At 50.9% G+C, this 11,061-nt stretch overlaps 1 protein-coding gene across 1 annotated transcript; it reads right to left on the reverse strand.

The window, feature by feature from the left end:
• RPS3 (ribosomal protein S3) lies at window positions 301–6,942 on the reverse strand. Its single transcript, XM_021384109.1, has 7 exons — window positions 6,851–6,942; window positions 5,092–5,222; window positions 4,730–4,823; window positions 3,681–3,775; window positions 2,646–2,833; window positions 1,255–1,451; window positions 301–372 (listed from the first exon to the last, which is right to left on the reverse strand). The coding sequence occupies exons 1-6, from the start codon at window positions 6,878–6,880 to the stop codon at window positions 1,258–1,260; spliced, it is 732 nt and encodes a 243-aa protein (XP_021239784.1). The 5' UTR covers window positions 6,881–6,942; the 3' UTR covers window positions 301–372; window positions 1,255–1,257.

Genomic DNA, 11,061 nt, shown 5'->3' on the forward strand with positions numbered 1-11,061 from the left:
AGCAGAAAAGACAGTAACACTTCAAGTGAAGCCTGAAAGATTGCAACTGCTTTGGGCATTGCTAAACAAGCTCCCCCTCCTGGAAACCTCGGGGAAAGACTGCTATGTAACTGTTAAGAGCACTCCAGATCTCCCTCTAGAAATCAGCATCTTGTCCCCACTCTGTTCACATCAAGATCTGCTAAGTGCACTCCAAGAGGTAACACGAGCTGAAAGAAACGCGGAGAAATTCCTTCCATCCCAAAGATGGGAGCAAGGCTTTTCTTGAATATACCTTGCAAAAAAAAGCACCTCCACAAACACTGTCTTTTGTGATTTTATTAAGAGATGTTTTCAGGACAGCCAAGCTTCTGGTTGCAGATGTTGCAAACCCTACAACAACAAAAAACAAACAAAAACACTGAGTGAGATGGTGGCAAATCATTTTCTATAACTATTCTCCTACCCAAAATGCTGAACAAGGAGGCTCCAAGTGTTCAAATTACAGCTCTCTCTTCCTCCATTTTAGCCAGTGACCTCCCTCTACATGAGCAAGTCTTGCTACTCAGATCCCCTTGTTTCACTGCGGCCCTGCACACCCCCTGAACTCTTCTTGTTCACACGAGGAGTTTCAAAGAACCCAGGCTGGCTTTCACTAGCAGCTAAGGAAGCCTTCTGAGAGGCTTTAGGCCCTGTGCCTCCTACTGCCCTCAGAGAAAACAAGCAGAACTTTTAAAAGCAGCAAGTTACATGTTTTCACTGGGGACAACCCAGAGCAGGTCTCAGAGAACTTCAATCTATCAGTTTATTACAGAAGCAACTCACTCAGAAAGATGGGAGTTCAAAACTCAATGGTTTACTAATGAAACTAGCCTAACATCAAGCTCAATGTAGTGGCTTCTCAGACCCAAACTTCAACTGGATACCAATACATCTGCTGCTTGAGGAACAGCATTAAAACATCTAAGGCACTGAGCCCTTCTCAGACAAATGCCTCTAGGTCACTCAAACTCTGACCCAAGGTCCCCAAATCCACGCTGCAGAACACAGCAAGAAGCAGGGCACTTGGACAAGGATATTCCCTTTCAGATTCGTCATCACATCTTCACGGAAGGGCATGCTCAGGTGGTTTGCAGTGTGCAATTAAACTGTGCCTGCATAAACAGCTCACTCCTGCTTTTCTCCCCCACAAACCAGCTACCAGACAGCTTTTCTGTTGTCAGCTTCCCAGCATGATCCTCATCCAGCCAACTCCAGCTGCTCGTGGGCACTCACCTCTCAGGCAGTGGGAACCGGCTGCGGCATGGCTGGCTGTTCTGGTTTGCCACCTTTCTGCTCTGAAATGGGGGTGGTGGGCAAGATCTCTTCTTTGGGTTCCACAATGCTGACATGATCTGGAAGAGGCTTTTTGGGGCCAATCTTTCCACTTGGGTCCCAGGGCAACATAATTTTTACTTTGATTCCCAGTACACCTGCAAAAAGGGACAGGACATTAAAGACAAGCTCATTTGACACAAAGTTCCAAAAGCAAGCTACCTACCTGCACCAAAACCATCTCCCAACAACTCTAAATTGATGGAAGGTAATTAAAAGTGGTACAGCTTAAAAACCTACTTAATGTAAATTTACATCAATGTGTTTATCTCTATTAAACTCACTGCCTTTGTTAACTGCAGCCCGGATGACTATGAGGAAAACATTCTATATCCTGATTTTAAACCCTGTTTTTCCTGGGATAGCTCAGCCAGTCCACTGCACCATGTTCTGGTATCCCTTCTCAGACAAATGCCTCTGAATCATCCAATGAGGAGGACATCCTGCCCAAGGCAGCCTTAGCACAGCACCACAGAACATGGCACCAACCAGGCTGCACTGACACAAGGACATCCCTTCTGACTCGTCATCTTATCATCACTGAAGGGAGCACAAAACAACTTTGTTTATGCTAATCTCTCTACACCTGGTGATTTGAAATTAAGTAACCCAATGCCTATTAAGATGCAGAAGTCACTTGTGTTTTAACAGGGAAAGGAGAAGGGGATGAAAGCTGGCTTGGCTGGTTTAGCTGGAAGACTTGAAAGAGAGCAGCTATGGAGGGAAAGCTGTCAGTGATGTTTGCTTTTTGTGGGTCTGATTTCCCCTGGGAGCCAAGAGAGACAGAATCCAGGAGCTCTTGAACACAATCACTAAGGGCATACCCACTTGTAAGGTGTTTTGCTACCAGGCTCGGAAGCCACAGAACACAAATGAGTATCTGGAAAATCTGTGCATTACCAAGTGGAAACTTCAATCCCCATTAGCAGCAAAAGCAGATTACACAGAGTGAGCACACACAATCCTGCTGTCTGCTGAAGGAATTCTCTCATCCATGTAACAAATTCAAATAAAGGTCTCCTTCAGATGTAGTGTGCAAGCTCCACTAGTGGGAATTTGGTTGCAGGAACCCAAGAAAACAGATTTTCTGAGTCAGAACATCCAGGGAGGGCAAAACTGAAACGCTCTTCAAGACCAGAGGTGCAATGAAACCATGCAAGTTACCACCTCACAGGTGAGTGAAATCTCCAGCCAGCAGGCACAGAGTGCCAGTGATTGAGAGCTGCTGGCTCCACAGCACTGATACCAGAGGCCAACAAAGCTGCAAAGGGATCTGCATCCCAGCCACTCACCTTGCCGGAGAAGGACGTGACGCACGGCTGTGTCGACGTAGTAATTCACCGGGTCTCCACTGTGGATCATCAAGCCATCCACGAACTTCATGGACTTGGCACGCTGACCCCTGAGTTTACCAGACACAACCACCTCGCAGCCCTTGGCACCGCTCTCCATGATGAAGCGGAGGACACCATAGCAGGCTCTGCAGGCAGGGAGCAGAAACAGCCACTGCATTAGTCCTACTGGCTTGGGATATCTCTGCCAAATCCACACGACATTTTGCAGCAGTTTCAAACCTGGACAATCCCATTTTAACATCTGCCTTTTTCAAAGCCACAGTTATGCAACCCAAGCTCTGTCAGGGCTAGACAAAGCAGAAGGAAACTTCCTATCGTTTTAGCACTGTCAGATCCAGCCTTACAGGAGTACTGTGAATTAGGGATCTTGTGAAGCTGTGGGCACAGTGACAAGCACAAGTTCTCTGGTGGCCAGTCTACCCACACCACAAGCGCAGCCCCTATCCCTTCTCAGACAAATGCCTCTAAATCATTCAGTGACAGGATGCTTCTGCTGAAGAACCACAGGCAGCAGCACAGAACGTGACACTGCAGGGGGACCACTCAGCAGGAGCCACCCCTTCTGACTCGTCATCTTATCATCACTGAAGGGATCTGAGCAGCAAGGCCACTGTCACTCCAACTACGATTCAGCCATGAGGCTTGAAACTGTGTTTCATTACTCCAACCATCATTCATTCACAAATAAACGTGAACTTTATACATATCAGTCACAGAACTTTTAATCTGATCTACTCTCGGACTTCAACATTTATTGTGCAACGTGGTGTCTAGCAATTACTACCAAAAGTAACCGTATACTGAATGAAAAACTTGCACATTTCAAAAACGCAAACTGCCCTCTCCAAGCAGAGCGTTACTAGGTTAAATTTTCAAACTCTTGCCATCTTAAGCTGGTATGCACTATTCTGAAGCACTCCTGGAGTCCTCCAAAGCCTCGCTGGGGCATCACATCCAACTTGCTCTACTCACCGACGCACTGCTAAGCCCCCCAGAAGCTTGTACCGCAGGGACTCTGCCTGGGCGATGGCACACAGACCTCTGGTGGCCACCTTCTCGGCATAGAGCTGAAAAAATAAGCAGCAAACTCAGAAATGCCTTCATTTCCAGATGATTTGCATTAATCTGAAGTCAGGAGCTTCATACCACTCCACGCCCCATCCCTCAGACCCATGCTTACAAGCAGAAGCTGCACTGTCAGACATTACGCTCCCTCAGCATCTGTTTCCTACTCTTGGCAGAGCTGAGCCACACACCAGTGGCTTTGAGAACAAGGATGGTGCAGTCTCCAAGAGCTGCTGCTTCCAAACAGCCCCAAAGCATTAAGTAACAATGGAGAGAGGCATCCAGGCAGTCCTAAGAACTACATTCACAATTCAGTCCTTAAAACAATGCACAGGATATGCAGGTATGCTGAAGGCAACACCGTCCCCAAGAACAAAACAGACCAACATAACCATGCATTGACCAACATGAAGACATCAAACCTAAGAACCAGAGAGCTGGGACGTTGAGGTGCATTTAATCCAACATCTCTAACAGCCAAAGTGTGATACTGTTGTCTCTTTCTTGTTTAATTCATTACAGTATCAGACAAAAATCTCAAAGATAGTTCTGCACCTAAACAATTTCTTTCTATGGGAAAAGCATTAAGAACTCAATAAGGGTAATGGCAATGCATCAATTCCAAAAAATATGCTGTTAGATTGACCTCTCACCTCAACACTGGCACGGAAATACTCCCCACAAAATATTTTCAGAGAAACTTAATAAGTTTTACCTGCTTCTCTGCTCCTACTTGCTGCAAGAGCAGAGAAAACCAAACAACCTGAGCGCACTGAAAAAGGCTGACAGCAAAGTGACATATTCCTATTTCAGTGCAACAGCGTTTTGTGAGAGCAGGTAAAACATGCCCCAAGTTATCTCAAAGTGAAATCGCCTCTCAGCTGAAGCCATCCAGACAGCACACGCTGCCCACTGCACAGCCCCACTCAGAACTGTTTGAACTGGGGCAGTTTTACCTCAACGCTTCCCTCGGGGAAGCCAAACCTCTTCTGCACAACAGCCGTCAGCTCCCGGATGCGGCGTCCCTTTTCACCCAGGACATTCTGGGTTCTGGGAAAAAAAAAATAAAAATACAGTATGATTGAGGGAGTGTCACCATGTAAAAGCCTGCAATCATCCCGAGGAGCTTCCAGACCGTGTCTAACCTTGGTCAGGCTGGTGATTAGCAGGAGTTGTAACACTGCTGTTTTCCTGAAGATCACTTCAGCATCTCCTTCCCAAATACCTCACCCTAATGATGTTTACCACTTAAAACTTCAGCAACACCCCTTAAAGACTTGCACAATGTTCCTAACTGAATAAGCAGTGTCTCGGTTACCTGGTGGCAAGTATGATAATCTCAGTCCTGGTTGGAGTGACCCGGACTTCTACTCCGGAGTACCCATCTTCAGCCAGTTCACGAGTCAGAAACTCATTCAGTTCAGCTTTGAAGATGCCATCAGCGACGAACTACGGAACAAACAGACCAAGTCTGTGTAAGTACTCAGCCCCTCACAGAAAAAAATAATTGGCATTTTAAGCCTGGGTCCCTGGCCTGTCCTGCAGACTGACAGCTTCTCTCTCCCAACAGAGAAAAGAGAAGTGAGGGTGAAATAAAAGCGTCTCCCCTAAATTTCCCAGAGATAAATCACCTCCAGTAAAAGCCAACACCAGAGCCTGATCCATGCCCAACTACGGCCACAATTCAGGCCAAACAGTGAAATATCTTGTTTCTATGTCTTGCAGAGGCATTCACTGCAGTGCTCATATCCCCTTAGCAGCCCCACAGGTGCCTCAAACTCTGCTAAGTCTCCCAAGTTTGCTGATGACACCAAGCCGAGTGGTGTAGCTGACACAGTAGAAGGGAGGGATGGCAACTAGAGGGACGTGGACTAGCTGGAAAAGTGGGCACATGGGAACCAAAGGAGGTTCAACAAGGCCAAGCACAGGGTGCTGGATCAGGGCAACCCCAGATGAGAGTACAGTCTGTGAGAAGAATGCCTTAGGAGCAGCCTTCTTAAGAAGGACATGGGGGTTCTGGTGGAGAAAAGTGGAACACGAGGCAGCAGTGCACGTTCACAGCCTGGAGGGCAGCAGTCACCTGGGCTGCACCAACGGGAGGGGGACACGGGGGGCAGCAGGCAGAAAAGGGACTGTCCCCCTCTGTCTGCCCTCATGAGGCCCCGTCTGGAGCACTGTGTCCAGGCCTGGGGCCCCCACCACAAGAGGGATATGGGGCTGTGGGTGTGGGTCCAGAGGAGAGCACAGGGATGCACAGAGGATGGAGCAGCTCTCTATGGAGACAGGCTGAGGGAGCTGGGGGTGTTCAGCATGGAGAAGGGGAGGCCCTGGGGAGGCCTCACTGTGGCCTTCCAATACTTGTGCAGAGTTTATAAGCAGAAGAGAGAATGACTTCTTACATGCTCTGACAGGGGCAGGACAAGGGAGAATGGCAATAAACTAAAAGAGGGGAGATTTACAGTAGATGTTAGGTGGGAATCCTTGACTCAGAGGGTGGTGAGGTACTGGCAGTGCTGCCCAGAGAGGCTGTGGGTGCCCCATCCCTGGAGGCGTTCAAGGCCAGGCTGGACCTGGCCCTGGGCAGCCTGATCTGGTGGGGGACAACCAACCTATGGCAAGGGATGGGGCTGGGTAGGTTTTAAGGTCCCTTCCAATCCAACCATTCCAATAACTCCATAACAAATCAACCACAACCCATACTACGTCCACGCAAGCAGAGCAGCACTAAACCCAAAACTCCACATTAAAAAACAACCCAAAATCAGCTTTCAGCCCTGCCCTGCGCCCCTCAGCACAGCGCACAGAAGCTCCGAGCCCCGTGCACGTCCCACGCACGATCCCCGAAAGCAGTTCACGGCTTCCCCCCTCCCCGCGGCCCCGGCCAGGCCCCGCCGCACGCTCCCGCCGCCGCCATGTTCCCCGCCGGGCCTCGAAGCCGCATCCGCCGCCATCCTTCCGCATCCACCGCCATCCCCGCTCCACCACCCCACCCCGATGACGCCCGAGGCCGCTCCCAGCGCGTCCCCGCCGATATGGAGTTACCCCGCGGCCGCGGCGCGGTGACAGGCCGCCCTCACCTTGCGCTTCTTGGAGATCTGCACCGCCATCTTGAGCCGCGCCGCCCGGCGGAAAGGGGGCCTACTTCCGGGGGGCGGGCTATATCAGCCTTCCGCCGCTCCCCATTGGCTTGGCCCGATCACGTGTGTCGGAACGCTGGGATCGACGGGAAAGATAGTCTTCCCAGCGCCGCCATGTTGGGGAGGATTAACCCTTTCCCTGTCAGAGGGTGTTGCCGCCCTGCCAGGCTGCTGTCAGCGCCCTCAATCGGCGTTAAAATGGCTACAAAACCGATTTGAATGCATCCAGGCGCTGACAGGATGATAACTCACCCAGATGTGCGACACAGAGGTCAGCTCTGGCAGCACAGAGGCCCTCTCCTCAGGGACAGTGCATCTGTGAGGGGAGTGGCAGGAGCCCCTCTCTGAACGTCCTTCCAAACCTTTTTTTTTCCCTATCCTTAGGCAGTTATAATGCCTCCTTGCAAGACGAATCAGTAAATAGGATATTTGTCGATCCAGGGCAGAGGTTTTGAGGATTTTGTTCCTCTTAGGACAGTCTGGGCATTGGATTCATAGAACATAGTTACATTAGTAACATTAATCAGACCCTCAGCAGTTTGTGGGTGACACCGAGCTGTGGGGTGCAGTGACACAGCAGAGGGACGGGTTGCCATCCACAGGGACCTAGACAGGCTGAGCAGTGGGCCCAGGTGAACCTCGTGAGCTTCAACAAATCCAAGTGCAAGGTCTGCACCTGTGAGGCCTCAGCTGGAGCACTGCGTCCAGATGGGGAGTGCTCAGTGCAGGAGAGACATGGAGCTGATGGAGCGCGTCCAGAGGAGGGACACAGCAATGATCCAGGGATGGAACAGCTCTCCTATGAGGACAGGCTGAGAGCTGGGGCTGTGCAGCATGGAGAAGAGAAGGCTGCGAGGTGACCTGAAAGCGGCCTGTCAGTATCTGAAGGGGAGCGACAGGAAAGAAGGGGACAGACTCTTCAGCAGGGTCTGTGGTGACAGAACAAGGGGAAATGGCTTCAATCTTAAAGAGGGGAGATTGAGGTTGGATGTAAAGAAAAAGTCTGTTACAGTGAGGGTGGTGAGGTACTGGAACAGGTTGCCCAGAACTGTGGTGGATGCCACCTCCCTGGAGACTTTCAAGGTGAGGCTGGACCAGGCCCTGGGCAACCTGACCGAGCTATGGTGTCTCTGTGTGTTTCAGGAGAGTTGGACTAGATGGCTTTCAGAGGTCCCTTCCAACTATAAGGATTCTATAATTAAGATGAGGGGTAATGGCCTTAGGACCAGAGGGAATAACCTCATGTTGCACCGGGGAAGGGTCAGGTTGGATGTTATGGAAAAATTATTTTCCAAAGAGTGGTTGGGCACTGGCACAGGCTGCTCAGGGAGGTGGTGGGGTCACCATCCCTGGAGGTGTTCCAGAACCACGGGGATGTGGCACTGAAGGCAGTGGGCATGGTGGGGGTGGGCTGGGGTTGGGGATCTTGGCCATCTTCTCCAGCCTTAATGATTCCATGATTCTATGACTGGATGGGATTTGTTACTTTAAGCTTCTATGGTGGAGAAAGTGGAGATGTTTTCAAATGGTTTGGGGCTTGTAGGGGATTACAGGCTTTTGGTTGTGCTGAGCAAATGAGAAATGATAATAATGAATTGATACATGAGAATACATACGAATTAGTGGGGAAATACAGACCGTCTGGGAAGAGTCAGCAAAGGGAAGTTCTGCCTTGCCAAGCTCCCAGAAGGAGCCAGCAGAAATGGAGATAAGGTTGAAAGGAAGTGATAGAATCAGAACCACAGAATGGTTGGAGTTGGAATGGACACCTAAAGGCCGTCAGGTCCCATTCCCTGCAATGCACAGGGACACCCCCAGCTCCATCAGAGCTCAGAGCCCCGTCCCCTGACCTCGGGTGTCTGCAGGGATGGGGCACCACCACCCCTCTGGGCAACCCGTGCTGGTGCCTCACAGCCCTTATTGTAAAAAACATTCTTGATATATCCAGTCTAAATCTCCCATTTTCTGTTTGAAACCATTTCCCCTTGTCCTATCACAACAGACCCTGCTAAAAAGTCTGCCCCTTCTTTCTTACAGCCCCTTTTGGTACTGAAGACTTCTCCCAGCTCTCTCCACAGCCTTCCATCCTCCAGCTGCACAGCCCCAACTCTCTCAGCCTGGATTAAATTGAAATAAGCTGCCTGGCTTTCCATAAGGCTCCTTTTGTAAAGCCTCACTGAAGGTTTTAACTCTGTTCTCCACCTCTATTCACCACCACCATGCCATAAACTACTAAGAATTATCAAGAGTGGAGAATGAAACGGGAGAGCATCGTTTCTGGTTCTGTAAATAATGGTGGTGTGCCTGCATCGTGCCTTCTGGGTCTATCTGATCCCCCTTCTCCACAAGGGAAGGCCTGGACAGGGTCAGAGCAGGATGAAGGCATTGGAAGGTGGCTGGTTGCTGCACACAGGTTTCTTGTATTTTCATTTTTCTCTGGGCTTTTGGCTACAGATGGAAATGCTGGACTAGATTTCCTCTGAGCAACGTGGCTTCTCTCATGGGAAGAGACTCTATCAGGGAGTGTAGTGACAGCACAAAGAGGAATGGCTTTAAACTAAAAGAGGGGAAATTCAGGCTAAATGTGAGCAGGAAATTCTTTACTCAGAGGGCAGTGAGGCCCTGACACTGCATCCCAGATGTGTGGGTGCCCACCCCTGGCAGTGCCCAAGACCTTGGATGGGGCTGTGGGCTCTGGGCTGTGGGAGTGGTCCCTGCTCATGGAAGGGTGGGGCTGGGGGGGCTGGGAGGTCCCTTCCCACCCAAACCTGTTTGGGATTCTGGGATTCTAGGGTCAGCTTGACCTTGTGCTTAATGCACTGCTTTGATGCTTCAGGGAGACATAACCTAGTGAGCCATGCAGGCAATACCAGTATGACCAGTACAGTGCTGGTAAAACGCTTATTCAAACATCCAGCCCAGCGTTGTGCGTGGAGGCAGCAGTGCTTGGAGGAGCCAGTCCCAGGGAAGGGACTGTTTTGCCACTAGATGTCAGCGGAGACAGCTTCCAGGGTGGGAAAAGCTCCGTGTGTCGGCTCACTTTCCTCCTCTCCTCTCCCTCAGGGATTCATTTGTCCAGGATTTGAGACAGCGCCGAGACAGTCTCCCCAGAGCTGCTGAGTGGTGCCAAGACCCACCAGATGCCGGTGAGACACTTGTGTTTGCTGTCACTAAACGCCCCTTCCTTGGCCCCCAGTGTGTCCAACCATCACGCCTTGCCCTCAGCCAGCTCTTTCCTTTCTCTCCAGGCCCACCCCAGCTTGGTGCTCCCAGACCTTCTGCCCTTCATCCTCTTTCCCCACTCTTTGCACAGGGCTACGATCACTCCTGACAGGAGGAACACGGCAGGACGTGGTACCCCTCTCCCTCATTCCCCCTTTCCTGCTCTAATAGTTCCCGCTCCCTTCTGCTCTCACTCTTCACCCTCACTCTCAAACTGCAAAAACGCACCAACCTCAGTGGCCTCTCTGGCCATCCCATCCTCTCCTCTCCATCCATCTCTGAGCTCCCTGAGTGCAAGTTACACTCTCCACAGCATCGTTCTCAGTGAGGACTTCTTCTTGGCCAAAATTCAGACCTGCAGCCCCATTGGTTTCCTCCTGATCTCTCCCACAGGGATGGAGGCTGCGGCCAGGCTGGAACCAGGTCAATCAGGGATGGAGCTGGGGAGCACTGGGGGCCCAGGGCTCGGACTGGGCTGATGGAACATGGGCAGAAATACCTGCTTGGGTATTTAGCGTGTCAGCCCCCAGTTCTCCTCTCCATCTGCATCCCTGGACGCAGTGAGACAAAGCCAGCTCATGGCTGGAAGGCCAAAAAGGTGCTGGTCCCTTGCTAACACTTCATAAATGGGGACCAGTGCTTCACCCAGAGGATGGGGAGCCACCTTATGAAGGGGTACTCCAGCCTGTAGGTTGTGGATGTGCCTCGATCACAGCACTTCTGCTCTGGACCCAAGCATGAGTCGTAGAATCATCACGGAATGAGCGCGTGTGTGGGAGCTTTCCCCAGTTCAGCACTGAGATGAGCAGAAGTCTCAGCTCTGAGGACGGCATGCCTCCTTTCCCCTTCCAAAGCACAGTCAGCATTGCATTCTCCCTGGCAGCAAAGGGTTTCATAGGACTTCTGCTCCTTCCTCCCTCACCCCTCCC

The sequence above is a fragment of the Numida meleagris genome, chromosome 1 (assembly GCF_002078875.1).
Source record: "Numida meleagris isolate 19003 breed g44 Domestic line chromosome 1, NumMel1.0, whole genome shotgun sequence".
Taxonomy (NCBI): Eukaryota; Metazoa; Chordata; class Aves; order Galliformes; family Numididae; genus Numida; species Numida meleagris.